General features: G+C 39.2%; 1 protein-coding gene across 1 annotated transcript in view; it reads right to left on the bottom strand.

The window, feature by feature from the left end:
- The window catches only part of LMLN (leishmanolysin like peptidase), a 91,323-nt gene that overhangs the window by 39,422 nt on the left and 25,044 nt on the right, over positions 1 to 26,857 (bottom strand). The window contains 4 exon segments of the mRNA XM_047734665.1: positions 14,173 to 14,249; positions 18,815 to 18,922; positions 20,662 to 20,779; positions 25,667 to 25,761. Of these exon segments, the coding sequence (XP_047590621.1) occupies positions 14,173 to 14,249; positions 18,815 to 18,922; positions 20,662 to 20,779; positions 25,667 to 25,761 (398 nt within the window).

Here is a 26,857-nt window from a genome sequence, read left to right as displayed (position 1 = left end):
GTTGGCCCTAGTTTCTTGCTTTGTGGCCTTGAATTCGTGATATTCCATCAATATAGGTTCTGCTTGTGACTAAAAATTACACTATTATAATAAGACATATGAATATTTTTTTTTTTTTTTAAGATTTTATTTTATTTATTTATTTGACAGAGAGAAATCACAAGTAGGCAGAGAGGCAGGCAGAGAGAGAGGAGGAAGCAGGCTCCCCGCTGAGCAGAAAGCCCGATGCGGGGCTTGAACCCAGGACCTGGGATCATGACCTGAGCCGAAGGCAGCGGCTTAACCCACTGAGCCACCCAGGCGCCCCAGACATATGAATATTTTTGTCTAAAATTAAAAAATTTTTTAAATGTTCTAATTTCAGAAAAAAAACCCCACATTTATTTGGTTTCCTGGCAAATTTATTTATTATTTTTTTAAAGATTGTATTTATTTACTTGACAGACAGAGATAACAAGTAGGCAGAGAGGCAGGCAGAGAGAGAGGAGAAAGCAGGCTCCCCGCTGAGCAGAGAGCCCAATACAGGGCTGGATCCCAGGACCCTGGGATCGTGACCTGGGCCGAAGGCAGAGGCTTAACCCACAGAGCCACCCAGGTGCCCCAGTTTCCTGGCAAATTTAATCAAAGCCTAGGAACCTACTTTTATTAGTTTTTCTTTTTCAAGATTTTATTTGAGAGAGAGAGAGAGAGAGCATGAGAGCACAAGCAGGAAGAGCGGCAGAGGGAAAGGGAGAAGCAGGCTCCACGCTTAGCAGAGAGCCTGATGTGGGACTCAATACCAGGACCCTGGGATCATGACCTGAGCCAAAGGCAGACACTTAACCAACTGAGCTACCCAGGTGCCCTTTTCTTCTTTATTCTTTTTTTTTTTTAAACATTTTATTTATTTATTTGAGAGAAGAGAGAGACAGTGAGAGAGAGCATGAGCGAGGAGAAGGTCAGAGGGAGAAGCAGACTCCCCGTGGAGCTGGGAGCCTGATGTGGGACTCGATCCCGGGACTCCAGGATCATGACCTGAGCTGAAGGCAGTCTCTTAACCAACTGAGCCACCCAGGCGCCCTTCTTCTTTATTCTTAATAATAAGATTAGTTGGGGCGCCTGGGTGGCTCAGTGGGTTAAAGCCTCTGCCTTCAGCTCAGGTCACGATCCCATGGTCCTGGGATGGAGCCCTGCATAGGGCTCTCTGCTCAGCAGGGAGCCTGCTTCCTCCTCTCTCTGCCTGCTTCTCTGCGTACTTGTGATCTCTGTCTGTCAAATAAACAAATAAAAATCTTAAAAAAATTAAGATTTTACAAAAACTATAAAATTATAAAAAAAATAGATTCTTACCATATATACACACGCACGCGCGCGCACACACACACACACGTATATATATATATTTGTTTGAGAGACAGTGAGAATGTGCACATTCATGCTAGAGGTTGGAGCAGAGGGTGAGGGAGAGGAGGGGGGAAGAATCTCAAGCAGTCTTGGTATGAGCCTGATGTGGGGCTCAATCTCATGCCCTGGAGATCATGACCTGAACTGAAACCAAGAGTTGATGCTTAACTGACTGAGCCACCCATGTGCCCCAGTTTCTAAACTTTTCATATTATATCTGTCCCTTTAGCATTACCAAAACAGTACATAAAAACAAAGGCTCAAAGGCCAAGGGAATGACAAGAATTTTTCTCTCCATTCCAGCTACCTTCCCACAAAATCAAAATAAAAAAAGGAGCATCTTCAAAACATTCTCCTTTTTAAATTTTAATTTTATTTATTTAGGGGTGGCTGGGTGGCTCAGTGGATTAAGCCGCTGCCTTCAGCTCAGGTCATGATATCAGTGTCCTGGGATCGAGCCCCGCATCGGGCTCTCTGCTCATCAGGGAGCCTGCTTCCTCCTCTCTCTGCCTGCTTGTAATCTCTCTTTCTCTGTCAAATAAATTAAAAAAATCTTAAAAAAAAAAAGATTTTATTTATTTATTTGAACGAGAGAGAGCACATGGTAGGGGCGGAGGGAGAAACTGAGATGGAGAGAGAGAGAGGGAGAAACTGAGAGAGACACTAAAGACATGAATCTCAGCATTCCAATAACCAAAATGCCGGCAGCCTCTGCAGCTATAACGTGACTTATGTTAATCAGTTAATGTAGGTCAAGTTGTCCAGATAGTAACAGATGCCCTCAGTATTGCACACTAGCAGTCATTTTAGCAGTGCCTAGGTTAGCCACTCCTTCTCCCTATGGATAAAATGTAAAGTAATAAGATTTCCTTGGGAATTAACATATCTAATATAGGTTGAGTACAGAGCATAGTATCAGCACTATGTCACTCAATCGCCAGCTAAGTACTCCACCTACATTTCTTGAAACCCTCCCGATACCTTCTTTGCAGCTCTTCCTATGCTATGAGTCAACAGTTATTAAGCACTTCTTCTATGGTAGGCCCTTTGTTTAATGATAAGGCTCTACCAGTGAATAAACAGACACAGCTCCTCCCTTCATGAAGATTATAATCTAGTGGGGAATACCCGACAGAGGTTTTAAAAAAAATTACAACTGGGATGAATGCTACAGAGATTAAGTGTAAGCTGGTAATAGCAGCACATTAATAGGAAAATCTACACTAGTCTGGGGAATTAGGAAAGATCTGAGGAAGCAGTTTTAAGCTAAACCCAAAGGATAAGCTCCAGTTAGCTGAGGGAGCAGGGGAAGCACTGGAAACAGTTTCTTAGGGGGCATTAGAGGGTTGTGAAATCAATTTATTGTATCTTAATATTTATTTCTCATTCTTCTAAAAAATCAATAAAATAGGAAAAAAAAGAACTGCATTGTTGGTAGTAGGGTAAATATATTTCCATGAACTTTGGTTCAGTTTTGTATACAATAGCTAATACCTGAGTTGGCACCTACATGGGCCAAACACTTTACTAAGGACTTTACATGTATTAACTCACAAAACACTGAGGTAGGTATCACATTTTACCCTTATTTTACAGATGAGAGAACTGAGGGAAAGAAACAGCAAGTAAGTAGCAAAGACGGGACTTGATTCTAGGGTTCTGGTTTCAATGTCAACGTTCTTTATAAAAAATTGGGATACAATTCATATCTTATAAAATTCACCCTTATAATGTATATAATTCAATGTTTTTAGTATATTCACAGGGTAGTACAACCACTACCATTACAGGCATATCTCATTTTCTTGCATTCCACTTTATAACATTTTGCAGATACTGTCTTTTTATTGTTACAAATTGAAGGTTTGTGGCAACCTTGTGCCAAGCAAGTCTACTGGCACCATTTTTCTGACAGCATTGGCTAACTTCCTGTCTTTGTATCACACATTGGTAACTTTCATAATATTTTGAACTTTTTCATGATTATTATATTTGTAATGGTAATCTGTGACCAGTGATCTCTCGTGTTACTATTGTAATGGTCTTGGGGCACCAGGAACCACACCTATACGACAATAAATGTGTGTATTCTGACTCCTGCACTGACTGTTCCCAGTCTCTCTCCCTTTCCTCAGGCCTCTCTATTCCCTGAGACACAACAATATTGAAATTATGCCAATTAATACCCAATGTGGGCTGCCTGGGTGGCTCAGTTGTTAAGCATCCAACTTTTGATTTTGGCTCAGGTCATGACCTCAGTGTCTGGGATCAAGCCCCATGTCAGACTCTGGACTCGGTGCAGAGTGTCCTTCTCCCTCTCCTTCTACTCCTCTTCCCACTCATGCTCTTCTCTCTCTCAAATAAGCAAATAAATCTTAAAAAAAGAAAATAGCCTAATGTGGCCTTCCAAGTGTTCAAGTGAAAGGAAGAATCATGGGTGCCTGGGTGGCTCAGTGAGTTAAAGCCTTGGTCTTTCACTCAGGTCATGATCCCAGGGTCCTGGGATCAAGCCCTGCAGCAGGCTCTCTGCTCAGCAGGGAGCCTGATCCTCCCCAGCACCGACACCCCCCACCCCACCCCCGCTCTGCCTGCCTCTCTGCCTACTTGTGATCTCTGTCTGTCAAATAAATAAACTTTTTTTTTTTTTAAAGATTGTATTTATTTGCTTGACACACAGAGAGAGATCACAAGTAGGCAGAGAGGCAGGGGTGTCTGGGTGGCTCTGTGGGTTAAGCCTCTGCCTTCGGCCCAGGTCATGATCCCAGGGTTCTGGGATCGAGCCCCGCATCGGGTTCTCTGCTCATCAGGGACCCTGCTTCCCCCTCTCCCTCTGCCTGCCTCTCTGCCTACTTGTGATCTCTCTCTCTGTCAAATAAATAAACTCTTAAAAAAAAAAAAAGGTAGAATCACATGTTTCTCACTAAATCAAAAGCTAGATATGATTTAGCTTAATGAGGAAGGCATGTCAAAAGCTGAGAGAGGTCAAAAGCTAGGCCTCTTGCGCCAATTAGATAAGCTGTGAATACAAAGGAAAAGTTCTTGAAGGAAATGAAAAGTGATATTACAATGAATACATGAATAATAAAGAAAGTAAACAGCCTTATTGCTGATAATGAAGAAAGTTTGACTGGTCTGAAAGAATTCTACTGTGGGTAAAATGCTACCAAACAGCATCCCATGCTATAGAGAAGTTATTCATTAAAGGAAGAGTCCAACAGTGTGATGAACTTCATTGTCTTCTCTTCAGAAATTGTCACAACCACCCCAACCTTTACTGCCCACTGCCCTCATTAGCCAGCAGCAATCAACTGACTGAGCCACCCAGGCACCCCATATTTTTAAATTATGGCATGTACATTGTGGGGTGCCTGGCTGGTTCAGTCAGTACAGCATGCAACTCTTTATCTCAGGGTCACGAGTTCAAGCCCCACATTGGGTACAGAGATCACTTTAAAAAATAAAAAGGTATGTACGTTGTTTTTTTAGATATAATGCTATTGCACACTTAATAGACTACTGTATATTTATATGTACTGGGAAACAAACCAAAAAATTCATTTGATTTGCTTTAGTTAGTTGAATGGTCTGGAACCAAACATGGTATTTCTCTAAGGCAAACCTATATCTAATCTCAGAACATTTACAACACCCCTCAAAAAACTATGTCCCCATAGTAATCACTAATTATTACTTGTGATCTCAGGGTCAAGAGATCAAGCCCTGTGTCAGGCTCTGCGCTCATTGTGGAGTCTGTTTCAGATTCTCTCTCCCTATCCCTCTGCCCCTCCTGCTTGTGCTCTCTCTCTAAAATAAGTAAGTAAATCCTAAAAAAGAAAAGAGAGAGATACTAAAGTGGCTATACCATTTTGCATTCCCACCAACAATGAGTGAGAGTTCCTGTTGCTCCATGTCTCCGGCAGCATTTGGTGTTGTCCATGTTCCAGATTTTGGCCATTCTAACAGGTGTGTAGTAGTATTTCATTATTATTTTAATTTGCATTTCCCTGATGACCCTTTTTTTCCCTGCTTTTTCTTTAATACGATTGCCATCTTCCCTGATATAGGATTAGGTGCCTTCTTAATGGCACCAAATCTACTTTTCTGTTGCCACCAGATAGCATCCTAGGATAGAACTCTGATTACCAGTCATGTTCACAGAGTACTGGTCTTAAGTATAGTACAGCTAACTCATGGTTGGGCCATAATTAATGGATAATGGTCTTTTCAAAAAATGGATTAATGTACATATCTAAACCACATTAAATTTTAAACTTAGAAGTTCACAAACAGGGGCGCCTAGGTGGCTCAATTGTTGGACCATCTGTCTTCAGCTCATGTTATGATTCCGGGGTCCTGGGATTGAACCCCTTATCTTGGGATCACGCCCAGTATCAGGCTCCCTGATCAGCGGGAAACCTGCTTCTCCTTCTCCCTCTCCCTCTCCCCTGGCTTGGGTTCCCTCTCTTGCTGTCTCTCTGTCAAATAAATAAATAAATCATTAAAAAAAAAAAAACTTAAGAAAAAACAAAAAAATTCAAAAAAGAGTTCACATATAGTCTATTTCTTTCCTATAGTTGCTATCACTCCAAATTATAGTTTTGAAATCCAGAAGTCGGAAGAATCCTGTTGTTGATGCTTCTTTTTTTCCTTCCTTCCAATCTCCTTCTCTTCCCCTTTTATTTCTTCTTTCCTTTCCCTTTTTCTTAATAAGATGAAAAGAAACGGTTTATTAAGGAAATCAAAATACAGTAAACATCAAAAACTTACAGAGTAATTAGAAGTTCTTATTTTAAGATTTTATTTATTTATTTATTTGACAGAGAGAGTACAACCAGGGGGAGGAGCAGAAGAAGGGTTGGGGGAAGCAGGCCCCCTGCTAAGCAGAGAGCCTGATGTGGGACTCAATCCTAGGACTGTGGGATCATGTCCTGAGCTGTGGGCAGACGCTTAACCAACTGAGCCATCCAGGCGCCCTACAAACTCTTTTTGTAATGATGTTAAAATTACTGACAAGATGTTTTTGTTATTAAATAAAACACGGAGCATTTCTTCATATGCTTATCTATATACCTTTTTTGATGAAGGGTCTGTATAGATCTTTTGCTTGTTTTTAATTGGGTTGTTCATTTTCTTTTGTTGAATTTTAAGACTTTTTTTTTTTAAGAGTTTGTCAGGGAGCAAGAGAGAGGGAGAGCAGGAGCAGGGAAAACGCAGGTAGAGAGAGAAGCAAGCTCCCTGCTGAGCAAGAAGCCTGATGTGGGGATTGATCCCAGGACTCTGGGATCATGACCTGAGCTGAAGGCAGATCTCAATCAACCAAGCCACTCAGGAGTACCTTGAATTTTAAGTTGTTGTTATTTTTTTTATATATTTGGGTAATAGTCCTTTATCAGATGTGCCTTTTACAAATATATTCTCCCTGTCTCTAACATGTCTCTTCATTCTCTTGACTTCATCCCTTTTATGGCTGAATAATATTTCATCGTATGTATATACCACATTTTGTTTATCCATTCATCAGTTGATGAACATTAAGGCTTTTCTACTTTTTTCTTTTTTTTAAGATTTTATTTATTGGGGTGCCTGGGTGGCTCAGTGGGTTAAAGCCTCTGCCTTCAGCTCAGGTCATGATCCCAGGGTCCTAGGATCGAGCCCTGCATCGGGCTCTCTGCTCAGCAGGGAGCCTGCTTCCTCTCCCTCTGTCTGCCTCTCTGCCTACTTGTGATCTCTGTCTGTCAAATTAAAAAAAAGAAAAAAGAAGATTTTATTTATTTATTTGACAGAGAGAGATCACAAGTAGGCAGAGAGGCAGGCAGAGAGAGGAGGAAGCAGGCTCCCTGTTGAGCAGAGAGCCCGATGCGGGGTTCGATCCCAGGACCCTGAAATCATGACCTGAGCCGAAGGCAGAGGCTTTAACCCACTGAGCCACCCAGGCGCCCCATGGCTTTTCTACTTTTTGATTATAAGTAAAGTTGCTGTGAATATTCATGTCTGGGTTTTTGTGTGGACATGCTTTCAGTTCTTTTAGACCGATAACTGGGAGTAAAATTGCTAGATCATATGGTAAATCTCCTTAACTTTTTGAGGAACTATCAATCTGTTTTCTAAAGTGGCTGGATCATTTTACATTCCTCTTAGCAGTATATGAGTTCCAATTTTCCCACATCCTCATCAGCATTTGCTACAGTCTTTTTTATTATAGTCATCCTAGTAGGTGTGAAATAGTATCTCATTGTAATTTTGATTTGCATTTCCCTAAGGACTAATGATGCCGAGAATAACTTCATGTGCTTACTGGCCATTTCTGTATCTTTTTTAGAGAAATATCTATTCAAATCCTTCACATATTCTTTTTTTTTATTTTTTATTTTTTTTTATTTATTTGACAGAGATCACAAGTAGGCCGAGAGGCAGGCAGAGAGAGAGAGGTGGAAGCAGGCTCCCCACTGAGCAGAGAGCCCGATGCGGGGCTCGATCCCAGGACCCTGGGATCATGACCTGAGCCGAAGGCAGAGGCTTTAACCCACTGAGCCACCCAGGCGCCCCAATCCTTCACATATTCTTAAATCAGGTTGCCTTTTTATCATTGAGTTATAAGAATTCTTTATATTTTCTGGGTACTAGATATTTATCAGATAGATTATTTGCAAATATTTTCCACATTTTGTGAGTTGCCTTTTCCCTTTTTTGATAGTACCCTTTGAAGCTCAAAAGTTTTTAATTTTGATGAAGTCTAATCTATCTAATATTTCTTTGGTTGCTTATGCTTCTGTTATCATATTTAAGAAATCACTGCTGGGACACCTGGGTAACTCAGACAGTTAAGCACCTGCCTTCGGCTCAGGTCATGATCCCACCATCCTGGGATCAAAGCCCTGCATCAGGCTCCCAACTCAGTGGGGGTCTGCTTCTCCCTCTCCCTCTGTCACTCCCTTTGCTTGAGCTCTCTCTCTCTCTCAAATACCTAAATAAGGTCTTTTAAAAAATTACTGCTTACCCCCAATAGCATGAAGATTAATACCTAGGATTCTAAGAGTTTCCTAATTTAAATTCAATTAACATAGAGCATATTATTAGTTTCAGAGGTAGAGTTCAGTGATTCATCAGTCTTATAGAATAACCAGTGCTCATTACATCATATACCCTCCTTAAGCTTCATCACACAGTTACCCCATTCTCCCACCCTCTTCCACTTGAGCAACCCTCACTTTGTTTCCTATGATTAAGAATCTCTTATGGTTTGTTTCCCTCTCTGGTTTTGTCTTGTTTCCTTTTTTCCTCTCTTCCCCTATGATCTTGTTTTGTTTCTTAAATTCCACATATGAGTGAGATCATATGATAATTGTCTTTCTCAAATTGATTTATTTTCTTTAGCCTAATACCCTCTAGTTCCATCCATGTCATTAAAAATGGCAAGATTTCATTTTTTTGATAGCTGCATAATACTCCACTGTATATATATATACACCACATGTTCTTTATTTATTCACCCAGAGATGGCTAGCTGGGATCCTTCCATAGTTTGGCTATTGTGGACATTGCTGTAATAAATATTGTGCTGCAGGTACCCCTTCGGGTCACTACATTTGTATCTTTGGGGTAAATACCCACTAGTGCGATTGCTGGGTCGTAAGGTAGCTCTATTTTCAACTTTTTGAGCAACCTCCATACTGTTTTCCAGAGTCACTGCACCAGCTTGCATTCCCAACAACAGTGTAGGAGAGTTCCCCTTTCTTCCCATTTCTTTTTTTTTTTTTTAATATTTTATTTATTTATTTGACAGAGAGAGAGAGCACAATTAGGCAGAGAGGCAGGGAGAGAGAGAGGAAGGGAAGCAGGTTCCCTGCTGAGCAGAGAGCCTGACACGGGGCTGGATCCCAGGACCCTAGGATCATGGCCTGAGCCGAAGGCAGAGGCTTTAACCCACTGAGCCACCCAGGAGCCTCCCTTTCTTCCCATTTCTTGGTTGGATTATTTGTTCTTTGTGATCCAGTCATTTTTCAGTAGGATGCTCTTTAGCCTCCATGTATTTGAGTTCTTTCCAAATTTCCTCTTATGATTTCAGTTCAAGTTTCAAAGGAATGTGGTCTGAAAATATGCAGGGAACGATCCCAGTCTTTTGGTTCTGGCTGAGACCTGATCTGTGACCCAGTATGTGATCTATTCTGGAGAATGTTCCATGTTCACTCAAGAAGAATGTATATTCTATCACATTAGGATGGAATGCTCTGAATATATCTGTCCAGTGTCCATGTGGTCCAGTGTGTCAATCAAAGCCCTTGTTTCCTTGTTAACCTTAGCTTAGATGATCTGTTCATTGCGGTGAGTGGGATGTTAGTCCCCTACTATTATTTATTAGTATCAATGTGTTTCTTTAATTTTGTTATAAATTGGTTTATATATTTGGCTGCTCCCATGTTAGGGGCATAAATATTTGTAATTGTTACATCTTCTTGTTGGACAGACCCTTCAATTGTGGTAATAGCTTCCTTCCTCATCTCTTATTACAGTTTTCAGTTTAAAATCTAATTTCTCTGATATAAGGATTGCTACCCTAGCTTTCTTTTGCTGTCCAATAGCATGATAAATGATTTTTATCCCTCTCACTTGCAATCTGGAGGTGTCTTTGGATCCAAAATGAGTCTCTTGCAGACAGCATATTGATGGGTCTCGCTTTTTTTTTTTTTTTTTTTTTTTTGGGTCTCGCTTTTTTATCCAATCTGATACCCTGTGTCTTTTGTTTTGTTTTGTTTTGTTTTTTGTTTTTTTAAAGATTTTATTTATTTATTTGACAGAGAGAGATCACAAGTAGATGGAGAGGCAGGCAGAGAGAGAGAGAGAGAGAGAGAGAGGGAAGCAGGCTCCCTGCCGAGCAGAGAGCCCGATGCGGGACTCGATCCCAGGACCCCGAGACCATGACCTGAGCCGAAGGCAGCAGCTTAACCCACTGAGCCACTCAGGCGCCCCACCCTGTGTCTTTTGATTGGGGCATTTAGCCCATTTAAATTCAGGGTAACTACTGAAAGATAAGAATTTAGTGCCACTGTATTACCTATAAGTGACTGTTACTGTATATTGTCTTTGTTCCTTTCTGGTCTATGTTACTTTTGGGCTCTCTCTTTGCTTAGAGAACCCCTTTCAATATTTCTTATAGAGCTGGTTTGGTGATTGCAAATTCTTTTAGTTTCTGTTTGTCCTGGAAGCTTTTTATCTCTCCTTCTATTCTGAATCACAGCCTTGCTGGATAAAGTATCCTTGGCTGCATATTTTTCTCATTTAGCACCCTGAATATACCATGCCAGTCTATCCTGGCCTGTCAGGTCTCTATAGATAGGTCTTCTGCCAGTCTACTGTGTCTACCCTTGCAGGTTATGGACTTCTTATCTTGAGCTGCTTTCAGGATATTCCCTTTTCTCTGAGATTTGCAAGTTTCAGTGTTATATATTGAGGTGTGATCCTATTTTTTACTGATTTTGAGGAGGGTTCTCTGTGCCTCCTGGATTGAATGCCTGTTTCCTTCCCCAGACTAGGAAAGTTCTCTGCTATAATTTGCTCCAATATACCTTCTGCTCCCACTTTCCTCTTCTTCTGGGATCCCAGTTATTCTAATATTGTTTCACTTTATGGTATCACTTCTCTCTGAAATTCTCCCCCTTGTGATCCAGTAGTTGTTTATCTTTCTTTTCCTCAGCTTCTTTATTCTCCATCATTTGGTCTTCTATATCACTAATCCTCGCTCTTGCCTCATTTATCCTAGCAGTTAGAGCCTCCATTTTTTTTTTTTTTTAATTTATTTATTTGACAGAGAGAGATCACAAGCAGGCAGAGAGGCAGGCAGAGAGAGAGGAGGAAGCAGGTTCTCCGCCGAGCAGAGAGCCCGATGTGGGGCTTGATCCCAGGACCCTGAGATCATGACCTGAGCCGAAGGCAGCGGCTTAACCCGCTGAGCCACCCAGGCGCCCCTAGAGCCTCCATTTTAAAATAGATTGATCGATTGATTGATTGATTATCAGAGAGAGAGAACACACAAGCAGGAGGCATGGCAGGCAGGCAGAGAATGGAGCCCGATGTGGAATTCAGTCCCAGGACCCTGGGATCATGACTTGAGCCGAAGGCAGACACCTAACCGACTGAGCTACCCAGATGTCCCAGAGCCTCCATTTTTTAACTGCTTCTCATTAATAGCCTTTTTAATTTCAACTTGGTTAGATTTTAGGTCTATCATTTCTCCAGAAGAAATTCTCTAGTGTCTTCTATGCTTTTTTCAATCTCAGCTAGTATCTTTACTTATAATTGTTACTCAGAACACTAGTTTTACAATCATACTTATGTCCATACTGATTAGGTCCCTGGCCATCAGTACTGCCTCTTGTTCTTTTTTTGAAGTGAGTTTTTCTGTCTTGTCATTCTTGCAGAAAGTGGTCACTTTTCTGTTTGTAGAACTGCAGCAATTTTCTTAGATCTCCACTTGATTTCATAGGTGTTCAGAATTACTTAATAGCTATCTAGCTGAACTCCTGGAACAAAACTAAGGTCTCCTACTCCTCTACCATCTTGGACTCTTTGATTCTAAGAGTTTCATAGTTTTAGGTCTTATATTTAAGTCTTCAATCCATTTTGAGGTAATCTCTATCATATATAGTAGGGTTTATTCTTTTGCATGTGGATAACCAGTTATCCCAGCACCATTTGTGGAAAAAAATATTCTTTCATCACTGAATGCTCTTGGTACTCCTATCAATGTCTTTGCTCTTAACCATTATATATGTGTGTGTGTGTGTGTGTGTATGTGTGTGTGTGTGTGTGTGTGTATATGTACGTGTGTGTACACTTCGGTCATCTTTCTTACTGTGTGAGATGTTATTAAGAAAAAACTTCTAAAGAATATTTGTGAAGCGCCTTTGGGCAATAGAAAGGACCATTTAAAATGTAGTGAGATAGATACAAAAAAACTACTATAGTAATCCAGGCAAAAGATAATGGTGGTTGGGGCGCCTGGGTGGCTCAGTGGGTTAAGCCGCTGCCTTCGGCTCAGGTCATGATCTCAGAGTCCTGGGATCGAGCCCCGCATCGGGCTCTCTGCTCAGCGGGGAGCCTGCTTCCTCCTCTCTCTCTGCCTGCCTCTCTGCCTGCTTGTGATCTCTCTGCCAAATAAGTAAATAAAATCTTTAAAAAAAAAAAAAAAAAAAAAGATAATGGTGGCCTTGATAAAGGCAGTGGTGACCAAAAAAGTAGACAGATTCCAGGGATATTAAAGAGCTAAAAATCACAGAAGACTTTTGATTGATTGGATGTAAGAGGTGGGAAGAGGGAGTTGTCAAGGATGATTTCTAGGTTTCTGGATTGATAAATAATAATGTTTTTACTGAGAGAAACAACTTAGTTAACCTATATTTAAGTCTTATGGATTTAGGGAAGTTAATTTCCATGTATTTAATTTTAAAATATTGCCATATATTTAGAAACATCTAAATATATGGCTATCTAAATATTGGCTATATTACCGTTGTGCTGCCCCAGGAAAAGGAAAAATGCCATAAAAATCGCCAGTGCCATGATTTTACTAGTGACTCACACACTCCAGTGTTTCTGTAACCTACTGGTATCTTAAAGAAACTAGCATTGGTTATAAAAGGGCTACAAATAGGTTGTTAAACAGAGCAGCAGGACCACTTTTGTTGGCCATTACTTGCCCAAGAATAAATGGGAAAGAGTTATAATGGTACTAAAAGAAATCCAGAGTTTTCTTCTTTCTTTTAAAAAATATGGATTTCCCGGGGCGCCTGGGTGGCTCAGTCGGTTGAGCCGCTGCCTTCGGCTCGGGTCGTGATCCCAGAATCCTGGGATTGAATCCCATGTGGGGCTCCTTGCTCAGCGGGGAGCCTGCTTCTCTCTCTGCCTCTGCCTGCTTGTGCTTTCTCTCTCTCTCTCTGACAAATAAATAAATACATAAAATCTTTAAAAAAAAAATATGGATTTCCCAACTTGGTCCACTAAAAACTATGAGAAGCAATGGTAACCTAGTAGGAATGAACATGGTGCCTAGGTGGTGGTTTTTTTGTTTTGTTTCATTTTTAGGTAGGCTCCATGCTCAGCGTAGAGCCAAACAGGGGACTTGAACTCATGACCCTGAGATCAAGACCTGAGCTGAGATTAAGAGTCTGACACTTCATCAAGTGAGCCACCCAGACGCCCGCAGGTTGTGGTTTCTAAAATCTATTCTCCACTAAATAGAACCAGTGATTCTTGGAAGACTGGCTGATGCCCAGATCTAGGACAGGATGTTTGCCCATCAGCCTGACACATCCTATTATACCAAAAAAAGGAAGGAAGGAAGCTATCAAAAACTAGTGAGTCTTGTCAAAAGGACTCAGGAGCCCACAAAGAAAAAGACTCCCATTGGAGTAATTTAAAAACAGTATTCTACTGCTTTACCAGAAAGTTCTACTGCTTTAATAATCAGGAATCTACACATCATCAGTTTCACTTACAACTTTAAAACCTTTAGTCTTTCCTTTATATTAGCATGGCCTCTACTCATTATAAGATAAATCTCACAATGCCTGGAATTTTGATCTATTCATTACTACACCTAAGGGACTTAAAGATTTATTGAATGAATGAATGGAGTTGGTATAAGTTAAGATAGCTAACTGCACAAAATTCAAATATTTTACTTCAGCGTAAAATGTATTTTCTTAAGCTAATATTCATTTCATCTTAACATTAAATTTCATATTCATTTCATTTTAATAAACAATGCATGTAATATTCTCATAGCTGTCTTACCCAGTGTCTTCCATTAATGCCAGAGTGATTCGAGAGAAGACTCGGTTCTGGGTGTGAGAACCAGTCATTGCTTCATTCTGAAAATCAACAGATTTTAAATTAGAAGACTAGACCTCCTAAAACTCCCAATAATTTCCATTATTTTGATGTATATGTAAAATGTCTCAAGTGTGAGAGGCTGACTTAGTCACTTAAACTAGTGAAATATATAAACCTTCTTTAAAATAACAATGAAGCTTAAAGAAAGATTTGCTTTCTGCCTTAAATATCTACACTGTGTACAGTTTCCTAAAATGGCAGACAACCACCATTTAGAACTCTGAGGAAAATGAAGATAAATATAAGCAAACAGAAATACTGTAAAAATATTACACAATCTAGACAAAGTAAAATGAGTGGTTGAGACAGATGCCCATAAAATATTGGAAGGGATGGTTATTTGTCTGAATTTTTTAAAAAATGCTTTTATAACCCTCAATCCTATGATCACAGAAATATACATTAACATGCAAAGCAAGTATCACAGAATCATAGGATCAAAGGAGTTCTATGAGGGACCTAAAATGTCATCAAGGTCTACTATCTACTCAATGTTTTTATTTACATCCTAAAATTCCTACAACAGCTCTGAGTATTCTTCAAATCCTTATGCTGAATGCTGGGTAGTCACCTCAAGTACTTTAAGATCATTAAAAGAAGTAGTTCAGGGGTGCCTGGGTGGCTCAGTGGGTTAAAACCTTTGCCTTCGGCTCAGGTCATGATCCTAGGGTCCTGCGATCGAGCCCTGCATCGGGCTCTCTGCTCAGCAGGGAGCCTGCTTCCTCCTCTCTCTCTGCCTGCTTCTATGCCTACTTGTGATCTCTTTCTCTGTCAAATAAATAAATAAATAAATAAATAATTAAAAAAAAAAAAAAAGTAGTTCATGGGGGCACCTGGGTGGCTCAGTGGTTAAGTGTCTGCCTTTGGCTCCAGTCATGATTCTAGGATCCTGGATCAAGCCCCAAGTCAGGCTCCCAGCTCAGCAGGGGCATGCTTCTCCCTCTCCTGGCCCCCCACTCGTACTCTCTTGCTCTCTCTCTTTCTCTTAAAGAAATAAATAAAATCTTAAAAAAAATTAGTTCAAAGACACAAAGTTGATTTCAGAGAAAGGCAGCTATTAATGAAATTAATACTGTCAAGTCTCTACTGCAGAGTGAATAAATTTTCATGTGTGACTAATCTATGGTTTTCTAATGGGAATCACTTGGGAAATATGAAATTAAAAAAAATTAAATTCCCATGGGAGAAATGAATATAATGTGTCTTCCATAAGTTTCTATCACTATTGATTTGTGGTCACCTGATAAGAATAGTCAGCACAAGCATTAATTTCACTCTTTTGTAAGCCACAGTTTGGAACTTCCCCATGTGCACTGACTCTTATGGGGATGTCCCTTACAGAGATCTGGAAGTTATGTCTATGGAACTGTTAAAAACAAACAAGCAAACAAACAAACAAACATATATTAATTCTTATTTGGGACATAGTACTTCTAAGCCAGGCTGGTTCTTACATCCCTCTGTTATGGCCTTACGCTCCTGTATTTGAGCTGGAGTGGGGTGGGGGAGAGGCACGGATGACAGTCCCTTGTCTGCTGTGTGGAGCACAAGAGAAATGCCTGACTTCTGTCATGCTCCCATGCTGCACATTCTTTCCTGTATCCTTCTAAGTGAATCTTTCTTCAATGTTGCCTGTTAGATCTTATGAACTTAAATGCCGCTGCTGCTTCGTTTTTCTTTTTTCTTTTTTTTTTTTTTAAGATTTTATTTATTTGACGGAGATCACAAGTAGGCAGAGAGGCAGGTAGAGAGAGAGGAAGGGAGGCAGTCTCCCTGCTGAGCAGAGAGCCCGGCAATGGGCTCGATCCCAGCACCCTGGGATCATGACCTGAGCTGAAGGCAGAGGCTTTAACCCACTGAGCCACCCAAGGGGCCCCACTTGAATGCTTCTTTAGTTAAACCTAAGAATACCCACTGGAATGCCACTCCTGAAAGGTATCACAGATATAAATAAACTGCTCACCACAACATTTTAATTTTTTTTTTAAGATTTTATTTATTTGAGAGAAAGTACGAAAGAGAGTGAGAAGGGAGAGGGAGAAGCAGACTCCTCACCAAGCAGAGAGCCCAACGTGGGACTCAATCCCACAACCCTGGGATCATGACTGGAGCTGAAGGAAGATGCTTAACCGAGTCACCCAGATGCCCCATCACAACATTTTTAAAATAAAAAATGTAGGGGTGCCTGGTTGGCTCAGTCGGAAGAGTGTGCAACTCTTGATCTCACAGTTTTAAGTTCAAGCCTCATATTGGGTGTAGAGATTACTTAAAATCTTAGAAATAAAATAAAATTAAAATAAAATATTTAGGGGCGCCTGGGTGGCTCAGTGGGTTAAGCCGCTGCCTTCGGCTCAGGTCATGATCTCAGGGTCCTGGGATCGAGTCCCACATCGGGCTCTCTGCTCAGCAAGAAGCCTGCTTCCCTCTCTCTCTCTCTCTGCCTGCCTCTCCGTCTACTTGTGATCTCTCTCTGTCAAATAAATAAATAAAATCTTTAAAAAAAAAAATAATAAAATAAAATAAAATATTTAAAACATTGTTGCTCATTAACACAGGTCTATTGTTACATTTCATATAATTCTATGTAATTGTTAAATCATGTTGGTTTATAATGACTTTTCTCTGGATTTTAATATTTTGTGGAACAAAGCAATAGCAGTTAAATATAAAGTACACTAAGACAGCTAAACACAGCCAACTGAGGAATGCTGGTACTGTGCATGACCCATTCAGTCCATGTTCTTCCACTTGGTTCAATATGACCAGAGGCTCTGTTTTAAAAGTGTAGTTATTGCATGGCTCCCTCTAATTTTGTACATGTTAGTCTTGCCCCCATTATTCAATTTATAGCCTTCCTTACAACTACCATGGCTTTTTGTTGTTGTCTAAGGTAAAGAAATACTATAGTAAATACAGGAGCTTATTTATTGGAAATATGTTTAAAACTGAGCTAGTACTTTTATTATGACTTACTGCTTTTCTTAGTGGTATGTTATTTGTTTTTTCCATGAGTCTTGTTATTTTTAGTGTTTAATTTTGAAGAAAGAGTTTTTTAGGAAAGCATACATTGCATTACAGGAAGAGCCCTGTACTGCTTAGAAAGATGTCAAGATACATCATTAAGTGGAAAAGAGTTGCACAAATGTATGACTCCATTAAAAAAACAAACTGTGGGGGCGCCTGGGTGGCTCAGTGGGTTAAAACCTCTGCCTTCGGCTCAGGTCATGATCTCAAGGTCCTGGGATCGAGCCCCGCATCGGGCTCTCTGCTCAGCTGGGAGCCTGCTTCCTCCTCTCTCTCTGCCTGCTTCTCTGCCTACTTGTGATCTCTGTCTGTCAAATAAATAAATAAAATCTTTAAAAAAAAAACCACAAACAAACTGTGTGTTGGTGTGTATATCTCTACATTTATATAACATTTCTGGAAGGATATACACAAAATTTAAATAGTGATTATATCTTAAAGTAGATCTGGAACACTAAGGGGAAAAGGAACTTTAAGTCACCATAGGTTTTTAAGTTTACATAGGGTCCACCTTATGGAAAAGCAAGGGAAGTGAGTGGAAAAGAAGAGGAGGACTTATTTAGTGGCTGCCTATCAAACATTCGAGTTTTAAAAAGAGACAAGGAGTTAACTAACAAACAATAATCAGGAAGGACAGTTAAGATTCAGTCTAGTTCATTACTGAACTTATTGACCTGAACTTATTAAGAAACTGCTTGTTAAGGGGCAGGGGGGAACCAAACAGAAAAAAGAAGAGAAAAATAATTTTACTTCATAACCCATTATACTGTTTGAAATAAGTTGAATAAGAATTACTTTTATTTATTTATTTATTTTTAAAGTGTTTTGTGTGTGTGTGTGTGTGTGTGTGTTTTTTTTTTTTTCTCAAAGATTTTATTTATTTCCCTGACAGACAGATTACAAGTAGGCAGAGAGGCAGGCAGAGAGAATGAGAAGGGAGGAAGCAGGCTCCCCGCCGAGCAGAGAGCCCGACGCGGGGCTCCATCCCAGGACTCTGGGACCACGACCCGAGCCAAAGGCAGAGGCTTTTAACCCACTGAGCCACCCAGGCGCCCTGTGTGTGTGTGTTTTTTAAGGATTTTATTTTTTTATTTACCAGAGAGAAAGCAAGAAAGAGTACAAGCATGGGGAGTGGCAGGCAGAGGGAGAAGCAGACTCCCTGTTGTGCAAGGAACATCATGCAGGACTCTATCCTAGGACACTAGGATCATGACCTGAGCAGAAGGCAGATATTTAAACGACTCAACCACCCAGGCATCCTGAGAATTATTTTTATTAAAGAAAAAATTTGTCTTGTAAAATTTTAAAAAAATATTTTATTTATTTACTTGACAGAGAGAGATCACAAGTAGGCAGAGAGGCAGGCAGACACAGAGGGGGAAGTAGGCTCCCTGTGAGCAGACAGCCTGATTCAGGGCTCGATCCCAGGACCCTGAGATCATGACCTGAGCCAAAGGCAGAGGCTTAACCCACTGAGCCACCCAGGTGCCCCTCTAGTAAAATGTAAAAATAAACTGACCTCTAATAACCGCTTTTCCCAATGATTGAGCTCAGTGCCCATACCGCCTTGATTTTCGAGTTCCATTCCCTCCAGAATTGGACAGTTAAAATGTTTTCGTGCTTCATCCTGAGAATCAGAAAAAATTAAATAAACCCTACAGAAGTATGATAACAGCAGATTCTTTATCTAACCTAATCTAAATATAATAAAGTAGCCGTTAAAGAACTACTTTGGTGAGAAGTGAGAACATCTTTTAAAAATATGGTTTTTACTATAATTAAGTAAAATATTTTGATACTATTACACTCTTCTTTGCTAGTAAATTATTTCTCTTACTATTTTCTTCCTCTATTTGAAGATTTGGGCTTTAAGTGACATTTCAAAAAGGCTACAGACTAACATGATTGCTATTTGTAACTATTGTATCAACAACATTTTTAATGAAGGTATAAACTGCTCAGTATAGATACAGTCTTTGAAACAAAAATAAATTCTTCATTAGAATATAATTTTGCTCACTTGGTTTTTTTCTCTCCTTTGGTTAGAAATTTCCAGTGATGAGAAATATCCCAAGAGCAATGCAAAAGTTCCAAAGGCAGGGGTGTTGGCTGGCTCAATCAGTAGAGCATGTGACTCTTGATCCCGAGGGCATGAGTTTGAGCCCCATGTTGGGGGTAGAGTTTATTTTAAAAATAAAAGTGGGATGGTTAATTTTACATGTCAACTTGGCTAGGCCACAGTGCCCAGATATTTGATCAAACATTATTCTGAATGTTTGAGTAAGGGTGTTTTGTTACTTTAAGTAAAGCAGATTACCTTCCATAATATAGATAGGCCTCATCCATTCAGTTGAAGACTTAAAAAGAACAAAGACTGACTTTGTCCAAGCAAGAAGGAATTCTGCCTGCTTACTGCCTTTGGACTCAAACTGTAACTCTTCCCTGAGTGTTCAGCCTTCCAGCCTACACTATCAGAGTTTGAGCTCCCCAAACCTCCATAATGGTAGGAGCTATTTCATTAAAATAAATTTCCTTTTCTCCCTCCATTTTCCCCCCTCTTTCTCAGTCAACACATTCTGTTGGTTCTGTTTCTCTCGACAGCCTTGACTAATACAGACAGCATAGGAAAGGATCAGCAATTACACAAACAGTACCAGCGATCCTAAGAGGTATGACAGTAGAGGAGCACTGGCTTAAAGCAATGATTTAAAATGGAGCCATGAGGGACGCCTGGGTGGCTCAGTTGGTTGGACGACTGCCTTCGCTCAGGTCATGATCCCGGAGTCCCGGGATCGAGTCCCACATCAGGCTTTCAACTCCATGGGGAGTCTGCTTCTCCCTCTGACCTTCTCCTCACTCACGCTCTCTCTCACTATCTCTCTCTCAAATAAATAAATAAAATCTTTAAAAAAATAAAATAAAATAAAATGGAGCCATGAGAATTACTGCCAAATTTCCATTTCTTCATATTTCTCTTGGCTTGTAGCTTTACTGTATTGCTTTTATATCATTTTTCTTATTATAGGTCCTGAAATTTAATCTTAAATTCTTTTTTTTTTTTTTAAGATGTATTTATTTATTTTAGAGAGAGAGAGACAGTGTGCATGCACAATTGGGGGGAAGGGCAGAAGGAGCGAGAATCTCAAGCAGACTCCATACTGGGCACAAAGTCTCACAAGAGGCTTGATCCCACAATCCTGAGATCATGACCTGAGCCGAAACTAAGAGTCAGACATTTAACTAACTAAGCTACCCAGGTGCCCCTAGTCTTAAATCCTTAAACAATAATGATTAGTAAAGAATGAACTATAAGAAAAGAAAAGAGGAGATGGGTCAGGAACGTGAAGAAGTTGCATTAATACGTACAACAACACGAGGTGTTACTAGAAGATACACAGTGTGAGAAACGATCTTATTATCTCGAACATTCCACAATCTCTCCACTTTTCGAACTACTTTATCACTCCATTGATATAATCCAAGACTGCAATTAAAGAATAAAAGACAGTCATTTTGCAAATTCACCACAACTTTAAATAGTAAAAGTGTTTATGAACATCAATATGAAATTAAAATATGACTTTACTATGTACTAAGTCTTTGCAAAGTACTTGACATTTTCTAATTTAATCTTTTCAACCTTCTGAGGTTATCACTATTTTGTAGATAAAAAGAAGTTTGGAGAGATGAAGAAACTTGCTCAAGTTCACATAGCTAATACTTCGTTCAGATGACAATGAATTACTTCCTTTTAATAAATTGGATAAAACAAAAGCAAGTCCAGAGACATATCCAAGTATATAAGGAAACTTAATAAATAACAATAAAAAATGTCATTTTAACTTATTGGGAAAGTGTAATTTACTTAATAACTGTGCTGTAAAACTGGTTATCCATTTAGGAAAAAAGTTAAATCCCTATTTCAGACCATATACAGAAATAAATTCCAGGAAAATTCAGCAAAAATGGCAGACCTCTGGAAATTCTATTCATGAAAGCAATGAGGAAAGTGGCAAAATGCTTAATCAACTTTTTCAGAACTTTGTAAATTAACTAAAGACCTGCAGCAATCCAGGAAGGATTTATTTTTTTAAAAAATGGATAAATTCAGTAAGAACAGTAAACTTTGTGGCATTTTCCCATGCCCTCACTCCAGTCATATGGCAGCCCTGAAAACTAAGAGCCCACAATCGTGATGAAAGCCAGCAACCTGACAGCCACTATAGAGTGGGCAGATCATGGTTGACTGGAAGAACGCATTAAAAAAAAACCCATAATCCAACCATGTCCACAAGAAACACAGCTCAGACTCAAGAAGAGAATTATGTTGAATGTAAAAGAATGAAACAGATGTACCATGCAAACTGTACCTGTAAAGAAAGCTGGAATGGCTATACCAATAGCAGACAAAACAGACTTAAAACAAAAAATGTTAATAGAGATAAAAAGGGACATTTTATAGTGATGAGTCACTCCACCAAGAAGATATAACAGTTATAAACATATATGTATCTTACAAAAGAACCCCAAAATACATGAAGCAAAAATAAATTCTGAATTAATTAAAGCTATGAATGTAAAAAATTCAAATAATAACTTAATTGAAACTATGAATGTAAAAAATTCAAATAATAATTTACCAGAAAACATTTAGGAGAGTATTTTTATAATCATTGAAGGGCAGAAGTTTCTTAAGCAACAGAAGAAAAAATATGATTAACAAAATAAGTAAATGGGATAAATATTTGCAACAAATACAAAAAAAGGATTAATATCCTTAAATTATAAAGTACTCTAACAAAATCATTAGAAGAGGAAAAATAACCCAAGACTAGCCAAAAAACATAAATAGGCCATGATCAAAGAGAAAATTCAAATGGCTAAAACCTTAGCAGTAGTCCTAGAAATACAAGATACCATCTTTTACCAAATTGGCCTAAAAAAAGATCTATACTATCCAGTAGTGGTAAGGTAAGCGTTCATACAACATTGGTAGGATATAACGACATCAATTATAATGGACATCAATTTTGCCTTTTCCTATAATCCATATCCCCTTTTTTTTCCCCTAGATGCCTTTTTTTTTTTTAAGATTTTATTTATTTATTTGACAGAGAGAGATCACAAGTAGGCAGAGAGGCAGGCAGAAAGAGGGGGAAGCAGGCTCCCTGCTGAGCAGAAAGCCTGATGCAGGGCTCAATCCCAGGACTGAGGTCATGACCTGAGCCAAAGGCAGAAGCTTAACCCACTGGGTTACCCAGGCGCCCCAATTACTTCTATCATTAACCCTATGAATCTCTCATTTTCACCACAAAAACAGAATAAAGAAGCTATATATTCTCCACCATTATTTTACGGAAATTTTAAACAGACATAATGTTGACAGAATTGTAAAGAGAACACCTGCATGACTGATAACCATAAAATACATACTTTGCTATATTTGCTGTATCATATATCTGTTCATCTACCCATGCCTTGATGTTATTCTTTATTAGTTTATTTTTTATTTATTGTATTTAAATTCAATTAGCCAACAAATAGTACACATCATTAGTTTCAGATGTAATGTTTAATAACTCATCAGTTCTAACACCCCAGGTTCATCACATCACATGCCCTCCTTAATGCCCATCACCCGGTTACCCCATCACCCCACCCACCTCCCCTCCAGCAATCCTCAGTTTGTTTCCTATAGTTAAGAGTCTCTCATGGTTTTTTTTTCCCCCTCCATGACTTCCCATTCAGTTTTCCCTTCTTTCTCCTATGATCGATCCTCTGTACTGTTTTGTTTTTTTTTAAGATTTTATTTATTTATTTGACAGACAGAGATCACAAGTAGGCAGAAAGGCAGGCAGAGAGAGGAGGAAGCAGGCTCCCCGCCAAGCAGAGAGCCTGACGTAGGGCTCAATCCCAGGACCCTGAGATCATGACTGGAGCAGAAGGCAGAGGCCCAACCCACTGAGCCACCCAGGTGCCCTCTCTGCACTGTTGCACTGTTTCTTAATTGCTTTTATCTTTTTCCATGGCAAAGTCACGTTTAACCAACCGTAACAATCAAACGCAGCAAGAAAATAAACAGCTTTTACCTTATTAATAATTCCTAATGTCCTCTTCACTATCTACATTTCTAGACAAATAGTTTCTCCAAATAGATATGGAAGGGACGAATCCAACTCTTCATATGTTTATCAACTGTATTTCCTATTATCCTCTTATATCCATTTATACTGTAAGATTTCCTGCTTTTGAGGAATATCCTGAGTACAAGAAAGCACTGCAAATTATCAGCTTAACAATAGTTCTGATGAGTGGCAATCTCTCTCCTCCTTACCTACATCACTTATGTAGATGATGCCTATTTCACCCCTTATGTTTCCCATAAAGACCACAATTTTAGGAAAGGCCAGACTCCTCCTACACCACCAAATGAATACAAACTAAGAAGAAAAAATATATTTCCAATTAAAATTTGTTTCTTCACATGTACTTTAAAAAATATCATGATGAGGGGGCGCCTGGGTGGCTCAGTGGGTTAAGCCGCTGCCTTCGGCTCAGGTCATGATCCCAGGTCCTGGGTTCGAGCCCCGCATCGGGCTTTCTGCTCAGCAGGGATCCTGCTTCCTCCTCTCTCTCTGCCTGCCTCTCTGCTTACTTGTGATTTCTCTCTGTCAAATAAATAAATAAAATCTAAAAAAAAAAAAAATCATGATGAATAAAACATTATCTGCTTTAGTATTTAATTCTAGCTATTTTAATAGAGATCTCTGTAATTAAAGCAAAATATACATCAAGTGAACAAATTTTTTTTTTTTAAAGATTTTATTTATTTATCTGACAGAGAGATCACAAGCAGGCAGAGAGGCAGGCAGAGAGAGAGGAGGAAGCAGGCTCCCTGAGAGAGCAGAGAGCCCGATGCGGGGCTCGATCCCAGGACTCAGAGATCATGACCTGAGCCGAAGGCAGCGGCTTAACCCACTGAGCCACACAGGCGCCCCAAGTGAACAAATTTTAAGTGTAAGGTTTAACTGTTTATTTCATATCCATATACCACTAATCTGATAAAGACAAGGAACATTGTCAGTACCACTGGAAGGCTTCCTTGCTCCCTATCCCAATCTATACTCAACTTATATGCCATTTAACAGCTTGGCCCTTCAAGACCACTTATCTGCCTTTTATCATTGCTCTTTTTTAACTCCATACAAACAGAGTATCTGATCTCTTTTGCCCAACACTCTATCTGTGATATTGATATATGTTATTGCATGTAACAATAGTGTGTTCTTTTATAGTACCTTATAAGTTTTCTTTTTTTTTAAGATTATGATTTTTTTTTCATTTATTTGACAGAGACAGTGAGAGAGTGGGAGAAAAAGAAGCAGGCTCCCTGCTGAGCAGGGAGTCTGATGTGGGACTGGGTCCCAGAACCCTGGGATCATGACCCAAGCCAAAGGCAGACACTTAACAACTGAGCCACCCAGGTGCCCTATAGTTTTCAGTTATATGAATACATTATAACATATTTATTCATTCTTCTATTGATGGATCTTTTTGATAGTTTCTATTCTTTGGTAATTAATTACAAAACTGCCATGAACATTTTTTTTAATTTTATTTTATTATTTATTTGACAGACAGAGATCACAGGCAGAGAGGCAGGCAGAGACAGAGTGAAGCAGGCTCCCTGCTGAGCAGAGAGCTGGATTTATGGCTCAATCCCAGGATCCTGAAATCATGACCCAAGCCAAAGGCAGAGGCTCAACCCACTGAACCACCCAGGTGCCCCCGAACATTCTTGAGCATGTCTTTTTGTGCACATATCCTCTTAATGTAGAGATCTAGAGATCTGTCTCTTACATAAATGTATGCAAACAGTTACAGTTCTGTGATATGCTATAAAAATTTTTTGATAATTTTTTTAGCGTTTCTTAATATTATTTATTTTAGGCCCTGACTCTATAGATTGCTGGTAACATGCTATACTAAATATAGTTTCAGTTCATATATAAATATTGCCATGAGAGGCAATAATTATTAATAAACCAAAATATAATCAAACCACATTTTCCTATGGCCTAACTATACCGTATAGTATTAAAAGTTACAATGTGGTAAAAAAGAGCTCTGCTGGCAAGAAGAGTCCTGGTTCTTTGGGCAAGTCACTTAAGTTTTCTGCATCTTAACAGCTTCATCTCTAAAATGAAAAGGTAATGCTAAGTGACCTCTTTTATCCCATTTTATTAGCTATAGCTTTTTTAGGTCAGCCATGAAGCCACTATTATTTATGGCACCTAACATGCCATGATCCTAAGATTTTAGTCTTAGCGCCCTTCTAAAAGAGAAGAACAAGAACAAAAATAACAAATACCTGTAATTAAAAGGTGGGAGACCATCTGCAAATCTTGAAGTCAAAGGATTTCCATCTTTATCATGGTAAAATGCAAACAGGCCAGCAGAGAAACCCTATAAAAAAAAAAAAAGTTCAAAATGTGTCACAGAGAAAAATATCAAGACTGATTATACACATCATAACATGCTACTATCAAAAGAGAACACTGATAGAACCTCATAAAAGCATGTGGCCAATATTTTTAAAGGAATTTGCCACAGACTGGAACTAGACAAAACTTCAGTATTCCATCTTATGAATTTTAAATTTCAATTACCTGAGGTAATTGTAAGTGAAGAAATCCAAAGTACTAGTGACAACATTCTTTGGTACTGGTATAAATAAGAAATACATGTGTTTAAGAATGATTTATATTTATCACAGTTTATCCCCTTCACATGAACTTATTACATAAGCTCTACAATTGAATCCAGGGAATGTTACCACTGAGAACAATTAACAATATAGTATAGAGTAGGGGGTAGGCAATCAAATGCATTCATAAAAATTCAAAGTCTTTAATCCTAAAGTCCACATTTAATATATATCTGTACTTAACAAGACTGGAAGTGTGTGTGTGTATGTGTGTGTGTGTGTGTGTGTGTGTGTGTGTATACTTAGGAAAAATGGAAACATATATCAAAATATTAGCTGTGGTTCTTTTGATGGTAGGATAATGTGTAAAATCACTCATATTCCCCCAATTTTTTTGTAATGTAAATTTGTTATATTTAGAATCACAATTTAAATATTTTTAAAAAGTCTTTAATGAATGAGATAATGGATACTTCACATAAAGGTTCCCATTCACTATCCTTACCCTCCCATAACAGATGGGCACACACACACAAAATTATTGCCATTTGATATCTCTTATTTCATTAGTGAGATTTCCTTTCTTGCTGTCTTTCCTAATCTAGTAACTCAGACAAAGTACTTTTGTAACTACTTTTTTTTTTTTTTTTAAGATTTTATTTATTTATTTGACAGAGAGAGATCCCAAGTAGGTAGAGAGGCAGGCAGAGAGAGTGGAGGAAGCAGGCTCTCTGCTGAGCAGAGAGCCCGATGCGGAGCTTGATCCTAGGACCCTGGAGTCATGACCTGAGCCGAAGGCAGAGGCTTAACCCACTAAGCCACCCAGGTGCCCCTGTAACTACTTCTTTATGTATG

This window comes from Lutra lutra, chromosome 1 (assembly GCF_902655055.1).
Source record: "Lutra lutra chromosome 1, mLutLut1.2, whole genome shotgun sequence".
Lineage (NCBI taxonomy): Eukaryota > Metazoa > Chordata > Mammalia > Carnivora > Mustelidae > Lutra > Lutra lutra.
This window is presented reverse-complemented; position numbering and strand designations above follow the sequence as displayed.